The 18,751-nt window shown below is 42.3% G+C and overlaps 2 protein-coding genes across 2 annotated transcripts in view; one reads left to right on the plus strand and one right to left on the minus strand.

Moving 5' to 3' along the window:
• The window catches only part of egfem1 (EGF-like and EMI domain containing 1), a gene marked incomplete at its 5' end in the record, with an annotated part of 59,725 nt that overhangs the window by 29,908 nt on the left and 11,066 nt on the right, over positions 1-18,751 (plus strand). The window contains 14 exons of the mRNA XM_080459691.1: positions 145-267; positions 402-638; positions 757-885; positions 3,808-3,936; positions 4,668-4,796; positions 8,453-8,587; positions 8,876-9,010; positions 10,418-10,543; positions 11,308-11,439; positions 11,672-11,800; positions 11,905-12,036; positions 12,360-12,488; positions 17,380-17,508; positions 18,243-18,371. Coding sequence (XP_080315817.1) covers positions 145-267; positions 402-638; positions 757-885; positions 3,808-3,936; positions 4,668-4,796; positions 8,453-8,587; positions 8,876-9,010; positions 10,418-10,543; positions 11,308-11,439; positions 11,672-11,800; positions 11,905-12,036; positions 12,360-12,488; positions 17,380-17,508; positions 18,243-18,371 — 1,923 coding nt within the window. The remainder of the gene's footprint in view (positions 1-144; positions 268-401; positions 639-756; positions 886-3,807; positions 3,937-4,667; positions 4,797-8,452; positions 8,588-8,875; positions 9,011-10,417; positions 10,544-11,307; positions 11,440-11,671; positions 11,801-11,904; positions 12,037-12,359; positions 12,489-17,379; positions 17,509-18,242; positions 18,372-18,751) is intronic.
• Positions 4,815-7,808, minus strand: LOC308107803 (EH domain-containing protein 2-like). Its single transcript, XM_080460330.1, has 6 exons — positions 7,384-7,808; positions 7,104-7,280; positions 6,766-6,863; positions 6,024-6,436; positions 5,758-5,922; positions 4,815-5,660 (listed from the first exon to the last, which is right to left on the minus strand). Exons 1-6 carry the CDS (start codon positions 7,602-7,604, stop codon positions 5,097-5,099), a joined length of 1,638 nt encoding a protein of 545 aa, XP_080316456.1. The 5' UTR covers positions 7,605-7,808; the 3' UTR covers positions 4,815-5,096.

The following is an 18,751-nucleotide window of genomic DNA, read 5'->3' on the forward strand; positions in this document are numbered from 1 at the left end:
GAGCACAAACTCTGTCCCACTGAATGTACGCATCATGATAATGTGCAACAGGTATGCCATGCGTGTCTACGCACTATTTATGTCAGTTGTTCTGTCATTGACTTTTCAATGAATGTGTATTTTGTTTACATTGTTTTCCTTTAGACATTGATGAGTGCCTGGCAGAGACCTCAAGTTGTGAACATTACTGTGTCAACACCCTGGGAACATATGAGTGTTTCTGTCGACTGGGCTTCCGCTTGGATCAAGACCAGCGCTCTTGTATTTGTAAGTAACACCTCCACTGTAGTTACACGCAGAGTATTTCTTACATATCGCCGATCAAAGCAAGACATATAGCAGCTGTGGAACAACCCGTCTGTGATTAAATTATGACTGTAACCTTGTCGCCGGTGCTTCAGCGCTGTATGAAGAACTTGAAGAGGAAGAGGAGGAGGAAGAAGAGGAGGAGCAGCTGGAGGTTGACAGATTACCAGACCTGCTGTACCGCAAGGCCCCACAGCTGCTGCAGTACACCGCTGCCTTGCACTCCCGTTATGGCGGCGATAACGATGATGGTCTTCATGGTGGTGACAGTGAACGAGAAATAGAGATCCAGAGGGAGCGCAGGGGAGAACTTCGACTGGACAGCCACATAGGTACTGTTAAAAACTTGAATGATTATGCCGATGTGCATGCCTCGTCAAATCAATATCAATTTATTGGTTCATATCTAAGCTTGGACAAAACTAAATTACAACCTCATTCTCGGTTCAGTGTGCCTTGATGGCTCGTTTGGGGAGGACTGCAGTGTGAGCTGTAAAGACTGTGTACATGGAGAATGTGGTGAAAGCAAAGACAGATGTGACTGTTCACCTGGCTGGACTGGGACCATCTGCAATGAAAGTAAGGGAAAATACTCTAAAATTTACAATCATGTCTGCTTTGTGTGCTACCTGAACGTTTTTCAATGTTACAGCATTCAAGTTTGTGACAGTGATTACAAAAATATTACCAATGCATCCGTTCTTGTAGCTACCTCATTTTGGAGCCATTAATTGATGAATAAGCAATTAATTCCAGTTGGTTCCCAACCTGGAATCATCCCCTTATCACAGGCGGTATCAGGCTTTGTTTCTGACTCTGAGTTTGGCATGATTAGAGCTGCACATCGTTAAAAACACAGTTTAAGATAAGTTGGACCGAGTTCTAACTATTAGTAGGCAAATTAATTATGTGCTCCTCCCTTCTTCCGTTTTCGGTGGGTATTCATCACGTCTGCATGAGAATGCCAGTTCAGTCACGAGATTTAACAATATGCACTGTTCATGAAGAAGTACCGTATATTTCCTCCTTCAACAGGCTTGTTTCAACTTTGAGCTATTAAAATACATACGTGTTTGTATGTCTCTATGAATTCAACATAGTTTGCCTCTTATGTTCAGAATCCCTGGCAGAGAATAACGTGACTTAATTGGAGAAACAACATTGTAGCATCCAGTTTTATCACAAATCAGAAAGTAGTACAGAGGCCTCCAGCAAAGTTGGCCTCATCCTAACTCTCTGTGTATCCACAGAAAATGCATGTGGCTTTCCATCCACAAGAACAATGTAACATCATGAGCACGGGCAACAGTTTAATTATATTGTGTGTACACTAATTCAGGTGGTTGAAGAACTTGCTGAACAGTGTTTGTGCTGTTGCGTCACACTGCGCGCAATCATGTTGAAAACAATATTCAAAGTTTTCGGAGCTGCCCTCAGTTTAAAGTGTCTTTTCTTGTTTTTTCTGCAACAGCAAAAACAGCTTGGATTCTCAAATTCAGAGGCAAATAGGTCATTGAATTATAATAGTTTCCTACAGGTTGGGTTTAGCATGCATTAAGTGAAATGGATTATTAGTGAATCTTGAAAAGGTAATGACTGTTGGCTGTGGATTCATATGTTTATATAAAAAGGATACATATGGTAACAGAGGCAACTGTATTGATACTATTGTGTGTGCTTCAATAATAATCGTGCAATAAACAAGCATATAAAAGACTTATTCATAAAACTAAAAAGAAAAGTGGAATGGGACACCAGAACAAAGAACACATGAGTATTTTCCCTTGGATTACTCACAGCAATATGGTGTAGTTTAGCAGAGGGACGACACAGCTCCCTGGGTGCATCGATTGAGAGCCATGTATCAAAAGCTGTCTGCTCTTCTGAGTGGGAGGCTGGCTTGTTTATGAGCTCCAGAACACAAGAGGGCCAGGGGAATCAATCTGTCTGCTACTGGACTGCCGCCAGGGGCTCACAGCGAGAGCAACGCCCGAGGCCAAGGATGTCCACTACCGGGTTCCAAAGCAAGACCCCATTGTTCTCATCCAGCTCAGTGATTAATGGCTGTCTTTGGTCTGAAGCCGAGTCGGGATGGTAATGTGGTAGGAGAGCCACGTGGGATCAGTCCATTCGAAGCAATCTGTCACTTTCACAAAACATGCTCCAGAGGTAGCAGTGTTTAGATGTGTATCCTCAAGGCGGTGGGTCTGGACAGCGTTTTCAGGTGCAGTAGATAAAATGGGAAACTGTTGTACACATCAACATGGTGGTCTAAACGGAAGCCAGAGACTGATCAAGAAAGGGACTTTAGAAATGATGCTTCTTTCTCAGGTTTGTTGTATCTGACTTGATACATTTCAATTCAGATTTATTCATTTATTGTCAATTCATCAACATGTACAACTTAAGGCACACAGAGAATTGAAGTTGTATTTTCTCATCAGACCCCAGGTGCAACTGTAAGTATTCGGAGCAGTAATTCATTCAGAGTGAACGTACCAAATGCACCATTCTGGCTAAACATTATTTAAAGACTGTGCAGTAGGAGGGCAACATATCAACTGCTTTAAAGTTCATGTTTGATGAAGGTAATAATTGGGTCAGGCCACCTTAGACCACTTTCTTAGTTATGCTGCAGTTGTTTTAGACTGCTGTGGGTGGGGTGATCTTAATTAATGCACTGTTTTCTTTTTTCTTCACTTTTTTAATCCACTCTTTCATATCACATGCCATTTCCTGTGTCTTCCTCCTTTGCTTATTTATTGTTTATGTATTATAGTATATATCTTTTGGATTCTTTTTTAAGTCAGAATCATACTAAAAGATGCAAAATATTAACAGTTCAGATTATTAAGTGTATTGTCAGTATAAAATAAGCTTTCTTACACCATGTATGCCGCATTAAAATACCTCAGTGAACCTTTGGAATCACCCCTGGTGTCAAGATTATCATATTAAATCTTTAAAAAATACCCAGATATTGCGATCCCGGTTGTAGCCTACAGGATTGTGAAACTTTATTCTCCGTCGTCCATGTGCTTCGTAATCTTTGATATTATTCTCAACGTATTTTCAATGACTATTGTGACTTTTATGAGATACCATAATGGCACCATTGCTTCAGATTTATTTTTTGAAGTGGTTTATCTTCCTGCGGAGTCACATAAACCTGCTGTGCAGAAGGGAAGTGTGACATGGAATTTAAGCAGACATTAAGTTGATGAATTGTAACGCTTAAGCCGATCTTAAACAGCCAGCTGGTTCATGTCAGCATTGCTAACAAGGCCAGTGAGATTAGGAAAGTCCGGCGGAGACGCCACTGGGAGTGGAAGGGCGGAAGTGGAAAGTGTTTACGGACTTCTTACCACTTTCGAGCAATACCTCAGCTTTGGACAGATTTGCTTTTCTTTTTCTCATAAATGGCAACAGTTTGATCTGTTAGATTATGCTGCGCACAATAAAATGTGAATACCGTTTTCCCACCTCTCTCCCCTCCCTCAGCTTGTCCACAGGGCAGACATGGACAGGACTGTAACGCTCTCTGCCGCTGTCAGAATGGAGGCTCCTGTGACCCTGTGACTGGAAAATGTTTGTGCCCTCTGGGGGTGAAAGGCCTATTCTGCGAGGATGGTTTGTACAAACACACGCGCACACACATGTGAATAAGATCACAAGGATCTATGTTCCTTGTCAGCATTTATCACGAGGCCAAAGCAGATGTTGGTTTGATTTCTTTTCATTGGGCCTTTATCTCGCAATAAATTTGGTCTCGTAAACCAGTGTTCTCCAAACTTTTCCTTCCTCCCGAGAATCGCAGGGAGCTGGAGCCTTTATCAGCAGGGTGAGCCTGGATATTTCCAAAATAGGCTTGAATTGTTGGTGAAGCATTCTCACCTTACAGTGAGAAGATCCTCGGGTTGAGTTTGGACTTTTGTGTACTCTTACTGCCTTCTACAGTCCAAAAATAGGCATTTGAGTTTAATTGGTGAATCTGAATCGCATGCTAGTGTCTGTGACTGTTCTTCGATCTGTGTTTGCCATGTGTTGGACTGGTGACTTGCTCAGGGAGAGCCCTGGATTCAATTATTATACGTTGGGCCTGACTTCATTCCCCTGCAGCCCTATGTTAGATAAAGCGATTTAAAAGACGGAGGGATCTTACACTGACTAAATAAATGTGATCTAATTCTTGTATACACCTCAATTTATGGATATATAATAATAATAAAAAAAAATCTCTGCTGGAATACTGATACCTCTATAACATACCAAGCAGTGGCTAGGCTAAAATGTTGATGCATCTAAACAACGTAGTTCATTTTAAATGCAGAGATTTTAACCCTTTTAACGCTGTCTTACAGGTTGTCCCAGGGGTTACTTTGGATGGAATTGCATGAGAAAGTGCAGCTGTCCCAATAATGGACCCTGCCATCGTCTGTATGGAGCCTGTCTGTGCTCTCCAGGATTATATGGTCGTTTTTGTCACTTGGGTGAGTTGAAACATAGATACAGATTTGGTAACATCTTTAATGCTGACATGGCATTAAACATACGCACCTCGTCATATTCAACTAACTATGAATCAAACGTATTACACAACTGCGCTTTATCAACTAAATAGGTAATATGTATCAGTGATTGTATCATGTTTTCTTTTCTCCTTTACAAATATCTGTTTTAAAATATAGAGTCCAATGTTTGACAATCAGCGTTAGATTATAAAGATTGTACAGAATTCACACACAGGGGTTTATATAGCCTTTGTTCTCCGATTCCTTTGCATATTAAGCTCACACTGATACATCGCTAGTTGAACTTAGTCGTTTCGAAGGTGGCACCAGGTGACAGGGCAGCTCTCTTGGCAGGTAGTAGCCTTCCAGTTTTCCCTCAATGAGGTGGACTGCCAAAGCAAACTCCTCATTGTCCAGCATGCCGTCTCCATCGACATCAGACAGCCTCCAGATGTGAGCGAGCACAGAGTTGGGCAGGAGCGTAGTCGTCATCCACTCTCTGACTTTGGTGCCACTCAGTTTGCCATCATTGGGACTGAGGTTATAGAAAATCTCATCATATTTCGGTTTGTATTTTTCCACCACCCACTCGTCGAACTCGGATTCATTGCTCTCGTTGTCTTTCGGGAGTTCCTTGAATGGGTCCTTTTTGTAATGATCAGGCCTGAATGTTCCCAAAAATTCTGCATCCAACACAGAGGGGAGCGTCCTCTTCTTCATTTCCTGCTGTTGGAGCAAGGGAACCAGGTTGGCTATGTCAGTTGTGAGGAGTTTATCCAAGGAAGCCATGTGACTTGGTTTCAGTGTCTTGAACTTTGAGAAATCCTGACCCAAAAGCTTCTCCTAGAAATGTAAACAATCCCATGTGAGTCTTGCACAACACGTTGCAATGAATACTTTCCACAGAAAGTTGCAGTCTAACAACAGCATGTTTGATTACCTGCATCTTGGTGCAGTCAGGGAAGTCGCCTGCTGGGACTCGCTGCTGTTGCTGGATCTTGCTGAAAATGACAGGAAGCTGGTAGATCAGATTGTGCTTCTTGCTCTCTTTACAAAAAATAGTCGGCATCTCCTGCTTTAGATAGCTGATGATGTGTGCATGAGCCTGGAACAGGTTAAAAAAAAAAACACATCTTAGATTTAAAATCACATCAACGGCTTAGTGTGTGAGTGTATACTTAAAATGAGGATTGAATTTCGTGTTACCCTCAATAAGCGGGCCCTCTTCACAAGGTCATTCAGCTTGCATACTGCAGCATTGCGCGGCAGGTTCCTGATATCAGCCAGTAGGTCTTCCTCCTCCAGCTCTATCAGTTGGTAGTGGTCACACCTCTGTCGCGGCTCCGACCAGAAGGACCCAATGTAGACCCGCAGAATTTCAGGGGTGCGAAACACTTTTCCCAGGGACCACATGAGGGCGCCGTACACTCTCATGAGCTGCTGAGAATCCACCCTGTCAGCTTTGTTAAGAACCACTCGCAGCTTGTCCTCATAGCCAAAGAGAGCCCCAAAGGCCCGGGTGAGCTCATCAGAGAAGTCCAGCTTATGCGCATCAAACAGCAGGATGATTCGATCCACACGCTCAGCGAACCAGCGCAGCACTGCTGGGAAGTCATAGCCTGGGGACAATGAACAAAAGCACAGGGTTTTCATTAACACTGTATGTAACGGGGCAAACCTCATTGCCTCAAGACGTTGAAAAACATACATCACATCGCAGTCACTGGTTGTAAGCCATTACAGTTACACCCATAGAAAAATGTGACCATATAACAGCCCAGTTACTGACGACTCCTCCCAAAATCTCCATCTTATTACTTTCATCTGCTGTGATTCTGGTTGACTTACATTCATCAGATGTACTCTTCTACAGTAGGATTGAGTGCAAGCAGCTTGTAAGTGGACGAATGAAATTAAAAAATGAATAGATTCCTCCAATCAGTCTCACCTCGGCTCAGTTTTCTTTTAGCAGCAGTCAAGATGCCCGGCGTGTCTATTATGCTGATACTTTCAAGCACTTGATTTGGCATCTGAACACATTGAAACCTGCAAAAGAAAGAATCGGAGTGAATTCAGATGTGCAGAGCTGACCTGTCTTGAGTACTGACAAAGCATTGCATTACTTAGATTGGTCAATACACAAGAGATGCATGACAGAGGAATGAACTCTCATAAATATTTGTGACTAAAGAAAACACAACAAACAATAACTTTCCGTTTTCTTCCGTGACATTTTATAAACTCTCTCCATCTTTCTTAATTTTTCTACCAGTTGATTTTCATTACCTGTTCAGAAACGAATTTCCAAAAGGGTCAAGGTTGCGAAATGGCTTTTTTGGGTCCACTGTTAGAGCATTTCCAGGGATGATTCCTTCACTTTCTCCATGCATGACGGCTGTGAAGCAGTCGGTGGTTGGCTCTGGCCCAACTCTGCTCCCAAGGAAATCTTGCTCGATAAGATACCTGAAGACATAGATGTTGCAAAAACCCGCTGTCGTCTTCTATTGTCTGATACATGCACACGCTAAGGCTTTTCCATCTCCTGTTGAGTCTTCTCATCTCTTACCTGATGAAAGTTGTTTTTCCTGTCGAATACTGACCCATCACCAGCACCATTGGTTTGTTGTCAAAGTCTGCATCCTCATAGCTGGGCGAGTGAAAGTGATGGAAGGAATAGTGTTTCTCTATTGGCAGCAGCCTCTTGTAATAAAGATTCTTCAGCTCCTCTGTCACTGTGTTGACGTCCCCCACAGTTTTCGGGGTGCTCCAAAACCTCCGGATTGACATGGTGATTAGGTTTCTCTCTCAGTTTCTCGACGCGGAAGCTCCTCTTTCTTGTCTGAGACCAAACTGGATGATGAAAACTGTGCACAAGGAATATTATCAAAATCTCACAGCTGTCTGCTTCATCCTGCAGCGGACCATAGAGAGGGTGGAGAGGGTGTAACTAGAGCCTGCAGCTGCACCTAACATGAAGCCAGTGCTGAGAGGGACAGGGTGGAGTGCAGTTCAGCTTTTTGTTATTGAGTGGGGACAGTCTTGGCAAGATTCATCCAGGGTGATTGTTCTAAAAAATGGAGTGGGTATGTGGAAATGCTGATGTTTTGGAAGTTAGAAGTAACACACAAGATTTGATTCATTAAATACTTACATATAAGTCATAAAACTCAGCGAAAGTACCTCAGATGATTGCAGCAAAGCCAACATTTCTCATTATTATTTAGACTTAACATTCTGTTGGACAGTAATTCCATGAATAGTTTGCATGAAAATCCATAAATCAAGTGAAACTAAAGGCACTGATCAAATTACTTAAGCTGCAGGAGTCCGGCATATGATAACATCTTTGTTAGATGTGATTGTTTGGGTCATATATTACACAACATGTAATTTGAGAGAAGAGCAATTCTCCTTCTTAAGGGTTTTTCATCATTAACCAAGACCACCCAAACTGTAAGAAATGAAAAACTGTTGCGGGGATCTCTTCCTTCTACTGTATATAACTGTGATATGCAACTTTCCCTCGTGTATGTTTTTTGTACACTACCATACAAACAGGAGAAGTTTTTCTGTCTTACATCTCCCCAGCTCAGGCCGTTTTGTCTGTTTTCATATGGATCTTTTCCACCCCTCAGTTTGTCCCAGGTGGACACACGGTGCAGGCTGTTCCAAGGAATGTGGCTGTGTTCAAGAACATTCCATTGGCTGTGACCCCAAAACGGGGATCTGTTTCTGTAAGGCTGCATACCACGGGCCACAGTGTGAGAAAGGTATACGCACATGCATAAAACTGACATGCACTCCTCGGCTAGATTAAGGAAGACACTGTATTGTATCGAACGATTCAAAATGCCTTCAAGATCCAAGTTCATTGTCTGTGTTAGTAGGATCGTCACTTTCCTCGAAATGGAGCTTTATCATTATTGTGTACTTAAGAGGTTGTGGTTGTGATTTCCTTATCAAAACAGAACTACCAAACTTCCTATTGCTTATTTATACATGATGAATTGTGTTAATCTTTGCTTGTTTTGTGTACTCATCTGCTTGTCTCAATGCAGAATGTGATCCGGGCTTCTTCGGTGCCAGCTGCGAGCAGCCCTGTGACTGTCCAGGTGGAGGGTTATGTGACCCCAGGACTGGAGAATGCAGACATAGTTGCCCAGCAGGCCGGCATGGAGACAACTGTCAGCTGGGTGAGACAAAATTATGCTTCGATGACGGAAAGGATTTTTTTCCTTACACTTTCCGCACAACATCAAGTCCAATTGTTTTAGCATATGACTTTCACTCAAATCTCCTGTGTGTCCAGGATGTAACCAAATGAGGAAGTTATTTCCAGTTAAAAAAAGTTCCGTAAATATTTAATTAATTCCATCCATCCAATTCACTAATTAGCTTCACATGCAAATTGTTGGCCTGTGAGAGGAAATTAAAGTACCCAGAGAAAAACCCACACACGCATGGGGAGAATGTCCAAACTCATCCTCAGAAAAACCTGGACCTGCGTGCAATTCTATCATCTTGGGTGAGCGCCACAATGCCACCATGTGGCCACGCAATGAAAACTTGTAAAATGAAATTCCTTTGGGAGTCTGACATCAAACAAAAATGTATACGAGCGTGAGACTATATTGGCTGCATGTGATCTTAGAGATTAGAGCCCCACAGCCCTTGGCAAATCTAAAACTGGGCGTATGTCTGTAGAATCGCTGAATGTATGTGGTTCTCGACACAACCGGAGCCCACAGTGCACTCGTGTGGTCAGAAATTTACAGTCAGAGACAATTGTGGATACAGAATAACTGTATGTGTGGGTGAAAACGTGTGAAGTGTGTGCGCTGGCTCACTGACAGGCATCGGCATGTGTGACTGTTGTTTGCATACTTCAGACTTGCGTAAAGGCCAAACCCTTTCTAATGGACCGCGTCAGAATGACCAATCGATTCATATCGTTATGAATTAGTTTCTTACCTTTGTCGCAGTCTTTGTCGGTTTCCCGCAAAAACTATAAATCTTACTTTGTACTTTGCTTTTCATTTGGTGCTAAGATTGATGGATTGAGCGGGTGGAATAAATAAGGTTTCCTCTTGAGAGTCCTTGGTCAGTGCAGGTGTTCTTGCTATTATTAAGCGCACAAATAGGAATGTGGGTGTTCCTCCGCAGCAGGGCGTCCGCTGTCTGTTTGCTCTGCCGGTTGATTGAAAGTTCAGTCCTCTGCGCTTTGCTCTGAAACGACACTTTGATCAAAATATGACGACGTTCTGTCTCTGTGGAGTGGTTTAGGATAATAGGGCAGAGTTACAGTATGTCAACACAGTTGCACAGGCCAGGTTTAGGCTTGCTGAGTTTCACACAGGGAAATAAAAAACAACAGTCGCTGAAGTTTTAAATTGCAGGTCAGGTCATGACAGGGCCGTTACACTTCAGTCACTGCTGCAGAACCTATTTGTAGAGACTGAATCAATACACAAATAATGATTTAGCATTTTTATTTGTGAAACTCAGATTTTTTTATTTTTTTCATTTGCAGTGTTGTGTAATTCCAAGGATGTGACTGTTGTGTTTCTGTTTTGAGTTATTTTTGCTTTTTGTTTTGCTAGCCTGCCAGGCTGGAAGCTTTGGATCAAACTGTGAGCAGACTTGTGACTGCAGAGGAGCTTCCTGCGATCCTGTAACTGGACAGTGCGTCTGTCCCACTGGGAAAACGGGACACTCCTGCCAGGAAGGTATTTCTTATTTTATTTTCTCTGTTCTTTAATCACAGTTAACAACCAACTGTCTTTCCCAAAAACTATTTAAAGTGCCCTACATTGCAGTTGTTGCCTGTAAAAATATCTTTGTTCAGAACCTATTTCTTGGAAAAACGTAAAATCATATAAAAATGTCATGATGGCAATTAGTTTTGTAAACAACTGCAAATAAAAACAAAACAAAACACAATCTTCTGTGAACTTAATGGCTGCAGCGGTGGGTTTCAAAGTGTGGCATTGAGCCTCCCCAAGAGCTTCTTTTATGATCCAGAGAAATAAGTGCAGGATAAACACGTTAGTTTATTAAACCTGAACTTATTGGACATGTCATAGAGTATGATAGTATTAATAAAATGAGATTTTGTGAAAAGCATTAAGTATAACAATTGCATGCTATATATAAAGAGATAATAGATATTCCAATTTAACAGCTTCTAAACATCTTTCAAAAGTTGTGTTTTTTCTTGTTCATTGTGTTAGTTTCGTCCTGGATGTAGTTTACACTGCTCACTGAACGGCTGTGGTGTTATTTGTGCCTCCGTGCCAAACCAATTCTAAACTTGACACTTGCTTTGCAGCTCGTCTGCCCAGTTAAAGGTTTTACCACTTTCAGAGGCTTGTTTAATACATTTCTCCTGCAAATTATTCATGCTTAAGCGGCTTTAGGGACTTTATAGAGAAATAACCAGCATAAGTGGCTTACTGCACGGCTAATCTGTAGGATGCTCGCTGCTTCCCAGACTGCCCTGATGGATTGTGGGGGATAAAGTGCCAGTCTTTGTGCCCCGACTGTGAGAACAGTGGCTCCTGCAACAAGCAGACCGGTGTATGCGACTGCAAGCCAGGCTTCATGGGAAACTTCTGTCAGGATGGTGAGTTTGTGTGAAATGCGTAAGATTCTGAAAAAGTCTTAACTTGTGATGAGTTTGAAAAAAATATAAATAAAATAAGACAAAGGTTTAATGTGCAAAAGATCTTATATGTAAAAAAAAAAAAAAGAAGATTGATGGATAGTTTAAAAAAAATATTATTTTATTATGTAAATTAGGTTGAAGAAAACAGAGACTAATGCTGGTTTCTGATGAATCACCTGTTTTGCATTAGAGTGTCCTGCAGGGCATCATGGACCAGGGTGTAAAACACGCTGTTCTTGCCCCCCTGATGTCAGTTGCAACCCACAAACTGGACTCTGCATCTGCCCTCCTGGCAGAAGAGGCCATGACTGTGCAACATGTAAGTGCCAGCTGTCGGGCACATATGACAACCAAAAGATAGAGAAAGTCCAAAACACGTCACATCAGAATATTGAAGGCCACAATGTTTGTGTCCCTTTCCAGCGTGTGATCCTGGTTTCTGGGGCCAGGGCTGCATCAGTCAGTGCCAGTGCCAGGACAGTGCTCTGGGCTGTGACCCGGTCACTGGTCAATGTGTGTGTGAGGCTGGATACACCGGACATCACTGTGGAGAGAGTAAGTTTATGCTTCATGTGGCTTCAACAGTACATTAGTACATGCTGCCACCATCTGGTAGGTGGGAGTGTAGCATTTGAGTAATTTAGTGACATGTTTCTTATGTTACTTATGTTAGATTTTTTTTAAAAATTTCAAAATAAGCATAGTTAAGAAACAATTGTGAACTATTAAAAAGAGTTATTATTTACTTCACCAAGACTTCTTTTAGTTGACTAGCTGCATTTTCTGTTGCCTGTACCTGTAAAGTCAAGTATAAGGGATTACCGGTAGACATTAAAGTTTTGAAAATGCTGATATGCTTTTTTGTTTTTTTGTCATAGAGTGTATGAATGGCAGCTACGGTCAGGGCTGTACCCACAAGTGCCAATGTCAGAACGGAGCTCAGTGCGACCACATGAGTGGAGCCTGCACCTGCTCTCCCGGATACGCCGGTACCTTCTGCGAAAAGAGTAAGTCATCGATTAGATTTGAACAGTTTTAATAGGAAGTCCTTGATTTTCAGGATATTGAGATAGCATTAATGTAATTTGTACTTGGTTTTCAGAGCACATGATTTATTCAAGGTTCACTAGAATGTATTTATTTACATATTATTGACAAGAGGCAACACAGTTGTGCAGTTAAAATCCTTTCTGGAGCTTTAATGTATAGTTTTTTTATTTCTCTTTCTGGGCCTGCTTGGGTTTTCTTGGGATCGTCGGGCCTCTTCTGGCAATCCAGCCCCTTTGCTGACAATCTATCCAGGATGCATTTTGCCTAATATTAGCTGTGGTAGAATGCAGCTCTCCAAACGTCTGCTATGCAAAGAAATAGCACATGTAGAAGTTTGATGAAACAGGTACATAACAATGTGCTTTGCAGTACATGTATATTTTGCCCATTTCTACAGAGACTGATAATCCTTTCTTGCTCCAGTTTTCCCGGATGATGTACATTTTGCCAAGATGATCTTTTGTTGGCTCTGAATTTCACTCATTTGTGCTTCTTTCTGACGTATAAAGTGAAAAAAAAAGTTAATTCCAAACAGGACAAGGACTATGTTCTGTCCACATTAACTCCTGATCCTTATGCACCAATGGTTTCCTGTAGTAGACTGCACAATAACACTTTAGTTTCACTAATAGATAAATATACATGGGTTGACTGCTTATTTAAGTATGAAGTTACAGCCTGTGCCCTTTTTAAAGGACATGAGAAAGGATTCATTTAGCTTTATTCAACCAAAATAATTTGAAATGAAAGTTGAGTATTTTATAGAAAGACAGAAAAAAATGACCAGTGATTGTTTTGATAATTGGAGAAATAATTACTTTTTTAAGCAAACATATTAAACAACTGGTCTGTTGTAAGTACTCCTTTGCCTGATTATCAATTTATTTTATGTATAATAATATTTATTACACCAGATGATAGGAATTGCATCTTTAGAAAATAACAGATTGCACCCTGTAAAGCCTCAGTATTAACGCATTAAATAATTCTATTACCATAAAAAGTACAATTTCTGAAGTCAGATTTAATGTCACAACTGTCAAAATTAGGAAAATGGTAGTTTTATTTTCGAATTATTTGTTAAACTCCTATTTGCTGCTGGTCTCAAACATTTGCTCGTTTGCTTCTTTTATTGTTGTTATCACTCTTCCACACTAGAGGGCAGTGCAGGTTATTTTTACTGATCCATGAACGTCTTTCATTGCACAGTTTCATTTAATGTCCCCATAATGTCATGAGTGAAACCATTTTAAAACCGCACACATCTCAAGCTGTAATTTGTTTTAATCACTCTGGGTTCGTTGGACTGTATGTTACACACTCGAGAGTCTTTCCTCGGGTTCTGTAAAACCTTCCCACAATTTTCATTTCATTGTTACGATATCTGTGCCTGAGCTGTAAGACTCATCAGCTGTCCTTTACCATTTAATATGTTTGTTCTTGATTATAGAATCTTGTGACTAGGAGTGGCCTCGTGTTATTACAAAGGGTAAGATTTACTGAGAGTGTACAGGCAGTCCCAGATATTCATATCGCCTCCCTAACACACGGGACACCGTAAATCATGGCCATGTCACTCTAGAACAGAACTTCACATCCCTAGTCATAACAGTCTAATGGCCTCAGATGCAGTCGTCACTCTGATTGGACGTCGCTGTGGAAATGGGGCTATCGGTCTGACCAGATTTTATTTTCTGAAGGCCTGTTACCCTCAAACAGAGGTGTCCAGTTTCTCAGTCTTCTGCTGGGCCTCTTCCTTCAGGAGGAGTCAGGAAGAGGTCTGCTCTGCAAGAAGGTTTAATTCTCTGAAGTTCATCTGTTTCACACAATCAAAATCGAGAGAAATAACTTGAAGTGACAGTGCTTGGTTCTACAGGAACACACATCATGCACACGCTCCTCACTGCCATGCTTGGTTGATGTATCAGGATTCATAAAAGAAACTCGTCCACATATTCTGAAAGCGTCTGGCACGAAGCGTCGTTTCATTGATCGGGCATTGAGGAAAGGCCATTGCACGGACATGGTTACAGCACGTAAGATCACTTCATCGCTGGATTGTTTGTTATCCAAAGCTTTGATGTTCGCAGTAAGATAGTTTTTTGGGCCGCAGTAAAAAGAACTCTCATCCGACCAGCATCGAACATCCGTACGATTGTTCGAGAAACTGGGGTTGTTTTGTTGTTGTCGTTGTTGAGTTGACTTCTTTCAGTGCATAGGCCCCTGAATGGCACCAGGAAGTTCTCCTCTGTGTTCTCTCCGTCCGCTGCACTTCTGTGGTCTGCTCTCCCCGGCTGTGTGGTCCCTGGACCTGCTTTATGGGCTGACAGCAGTGGCTCTTACACAACCAGGGATCTGGAAATAATCCTCCTGTCTTAAAGAGCTCATTTAGTCAAGAGATGGAGTCTTTCAACGATGGCTCCGTGTGTGTGTGTGTGTGTGTGTGTGTGTGTGTGTGTGTGTGTGTGTGTCCACATGGAAGTTAGACCCAATCCTCAATTTCTACCTATAAACAAAGACCCCAGGGAAGAGACGACATTCACAAACACTTGCAGACACTGTGCTAATATTAGATGATAGATCTGTGCTTAATATGGAAAGTTATCACCTCCTGCTGGTCAATGGAAATAATAGCCTTTGCAATTAAAAATCAAGTCAAATCAGCATGTGCAAATATGTTGATTCCAGCTTTTTTTCTCCGGTGGAACATTGGGTTAAATCTTGAGTGCCGGTACCCAGGTTCAAATCCCAGTCGTGTTATGAAGTCTATCTGGTCTAATCAAATTAAAAAAAAAAAAAAAAGGTTACATGCATTTATTTGTTGGCTATTGCAAAAATGATTGTGACAGATTCAGTCAGATAGTGTGAGTCATTTTATGTGTGTAAAATAGTAAATCGTTCAGGAACATAGGTGAAGGACTCAAACACACAACCCGAAGACAGACTTGGGTTTTGTCTTTCTTAGACCAGCTGAAAACACACGGATAGTCCATGAACCAGAGAGACAAAACAGACTTGGACTCACACTGCAACCGACGGTACTGAGGACATCACATTTATTTGATGGGAGTGGCGACTAAACAAGAGAGAGCTGACAAACCTCAAGTGTAATCAGAGTGAAAGGAGGAAACATAAAACGTGGGTACATAAAAAGATAGAAACAGAAACATGGTTATTAGGAAAATAAACATGAAATAAAGACATGAGAAAAAGATAGAACATAACACCAGGTATGGCCAGATGGCACAACCATGCAATTGACCATAAACGTAGTTCTTAACGTGATAATGTGGTTTGATAGATGACTATTGATCTGCTTGCTGACTTGTATTTATTATTGTTGTGTTGTTGCAAGACAATGACTAAAAGACGGTGACTGAATGACACAGCAGTCGTCAGCACGTTGGAAACGTTGTCGTGTCGGACAAACAGAACCAGCCTGTTGCCATGGTATCAAAAAGTGCCATCAAAACAATAAACAGGAGACAATAAAAGAGTGATTCTGCTGCAGCGCTACCACAAAGTCAATGTACAGCTGGGTTGAAGTGACAGCATCCTCAGTGGGCTCACTTTAATAACATTGCAGCCTAACCACTACAGAGGGAGGGCGAAGACGTCATGCTGTCAGCGTGGGAACGCAGCGATGGTCATGCCAGAAACTGCAAAGCAAGAGCTGATACTCTCCCCAGTTTGAGGCCGAGAGTCAGAACAAGGAGGAGTGGACAGCTTCATCAATTTGTATTTGGAGAAGGAGGTTCTGATGCACGGGACATGAGGAACACCCTGATCGCTGCATTTAGAATACACAAAACCACCGAGTTACACATTTCTGTTGCTCTCACAGTTTGCGGTTTTCCTTTGGTAACACAGTCCACGTCTCGGCTTTCCTTTTAGATACAGTTTAGGGTAAATTAAATGAGAAACTTCTGGCTGCTCAGATAATTGGGGAGGGATTTCATCCAAAGCCTCACCAGTCCCCTCTTTTATTTGACTTTCTTCACATATCACGGCAACAGCTGTCAGTCACACTTTGGCAAAGCAACGGCATATTTCCTGTGACTAAAAACCAATATGGGAAAATACAAATGCAACAATTGTCCTCGGGCTGGTCAGTGATCTCTGCAGTGAACAAATTGAGCATCAAAAATAGGCTGTGAATAAATAAAGTTGTTCCTTCGTCCTCTGGTGACGTGAAGCTGATAGAACACATTTACATCCCAGTGGTGGAACAGACTTGTTCATCCCATAGCCTCCAGTGAGGTTTTCCTGGAGAGGAGGCAGCCTGTTTACTGAATGCTGCGAGTGTCACTTGATTGTACACACACTTGAATTATATTTCTTCTTGAGAATAGGAAACAGACCCTTAACACTGCAGCTACACTGTTTGTGTGTGTGTGTGTGTGTGTGTGTGTGTGTGTGTGTGTGTGTGTGTGTGTGTGTGTGTGTGTGTGTGTGTGTGTGTGTGTGTGTGTGTGTGTGTGTGTGTGTGTGTGAGGCCTGTGGACTCAGCAGGTGCTCTATTTACCGGCTTTATTGCCCCCCCCCCTCCTCCCATCACAGCTTTGATGTGGCCCAGATCCACCACACATGTGGGACTTCAGCTCACTTAACAAACGCAGACACTCCACAACAGTCGCAGCACAGCACTGCAATCTGATATCGGTATTTTCTGTAGGTGGCAGCACCGACAGGGAACGTAAGGCGTGCAGAGACGTGGAAGGGAAAAGAGAAAAAACTGCGTATATATATTGAAAAAAAAAAAACTAAGGTTGGCATCTGAACCTTTTCCGCTCCTCTTTTGTGAAGCTGCCATTTCTAACCATTCGGATGTTTTATCTCGGCCCACAGTGTGCCCGGACGGCTTTTACGGTCTTGACTGTGGCCAGATGTGCGAGTGCAGGAACGGTGCCCGCTGCCACCACATCACAGGAGCCTGCCTGTGCACCGCCGGCTGGGCAGGACCACACTGCATTCTGGGTAATGGGAGCCACATCATTAAAACAGGGTGTGAGGGAGGCCCTCACTGCAGCCCATCACAACATCCTCCTCTCCTTAAACACAACTATGATGTGTTTGTGAACAATTATCTCCATAATGAGACACTGCCATTGACTTTTTTTAGGGATGGGTAAGGGTGGAGAGATGGGGGAGGGTTAGAATGCCCTCTGGCATACGTGGTTTAATTGAGGTCTATTCTGGATAAATGCACCCACATGTATGTAGCTATCAACATTAGCGAGGGGAAAACCTAACTTGGAATAGACTTTTAGTAGCTCACCGATCAGTGTTCTCATGCTCGAGTTTCTTGTGGACTTCATGCCGTTGTTTTAATGAAGCCAGTGAAATGCCCACTAAACTTCTTAGTCTGTCATTCTACAGTCTTATTCAAGACTTTTCCTTTTGCCACAGCCATTTTGTGGTTCCAACGACTAGAGTCAAGAGTCAGCACAAAACCACCAGCATGACTTAATGGTGCATCTCTGTCATTAGTGCATTTTCCTTTTTCTCAGTCCCAAAATGTCAGTTTGGACTTTGATCATTAATCACAACTTTAAAATATGTGCAACGAAACCAAAAAAAAATATCTCATTTAACACCATATGGCGCTGCAGAGCAATTTAAGGTAATCCTAAGTGTGTTCCATATGTGTGTGTGTGTGTGTGTTCTATTATGTTATCATTTCTTTGTATGTCTGTGGTTTGTGTGGGCAGCGTGCCCAGAAGGTCATTTCGGAGAGCGTTGCCGTCAGACCTGTGAGTGTCAGAACGGAGGCGGCTGCCACCACGTCACTGGCCAATGCGGATGCACAGCTGGGTGGACGGGAGTCAGGTGCCAACTGCGTGAGTGGATCCCCACTTCTGTTGCCAATCACGCAGCACAGAGACCTTTGTGACGAAGTTTTCCAGCTCACAAACTAAACCGCCGTGTTTCCAGTCGCTGCAGCGGTTTACATGAACTTTTTAGGCAGAGTGAACACGAAGGCTTGAAGGAAAGGTCACAGTTGCTTGGATTACCAGTGAATTTGCTGAAGAATGTCTTGATCAAGAAATTAGTTGTTTGGTTCAGCGAGCTTGCCTACTACTTCCAATATAACCAGCGTGAACATACAGTAGTTAACTCTTATCCAGCCATTCCCTTCTCTAAACTACCTGATCCTGTTCAGGATCATTTCAAACTAAAGCCTTCTCGCTATCGGTCAACAACAATTACACCATAAATT

Source organism: Lipophrys pholis (genome assembly GCF_963383615.2).
Source record: "Lipophrys pholis genome assembly, chromosome: 3".
Lineage (NCBI taxonomy): Eukaryota > Metazoa > Chordata > Actinopteri > Blenniiformes > Blenniidae > Lipophrys > Lipophrys pholis.

Excerpts from the sequence above, each read along its gene's own strand:
- LOC308107803 (XM_080460330.1), bottom strand. The coding sequence starts at position 7,604 with ATGTCAATCCGGAGGTTTTGGAGCACCCCGAAAACTGTGGGGGACGTC. Across the intron at positions 5,923-6,023 it reads AGAGGGCCCGCTTATTGAGG|GCTCATGCACACATCATCAG; the intron begins GTAACACGAAAT and ends AACCTGTTCCAG. Across the intron at positions 5,661-5,757 it reads CTGACTGCACCAAGATGCAG|GAGAAGCTTTTGGGTCAGGA; the intron begins GTAATCAAACAT and ends TTACATTTCTAG.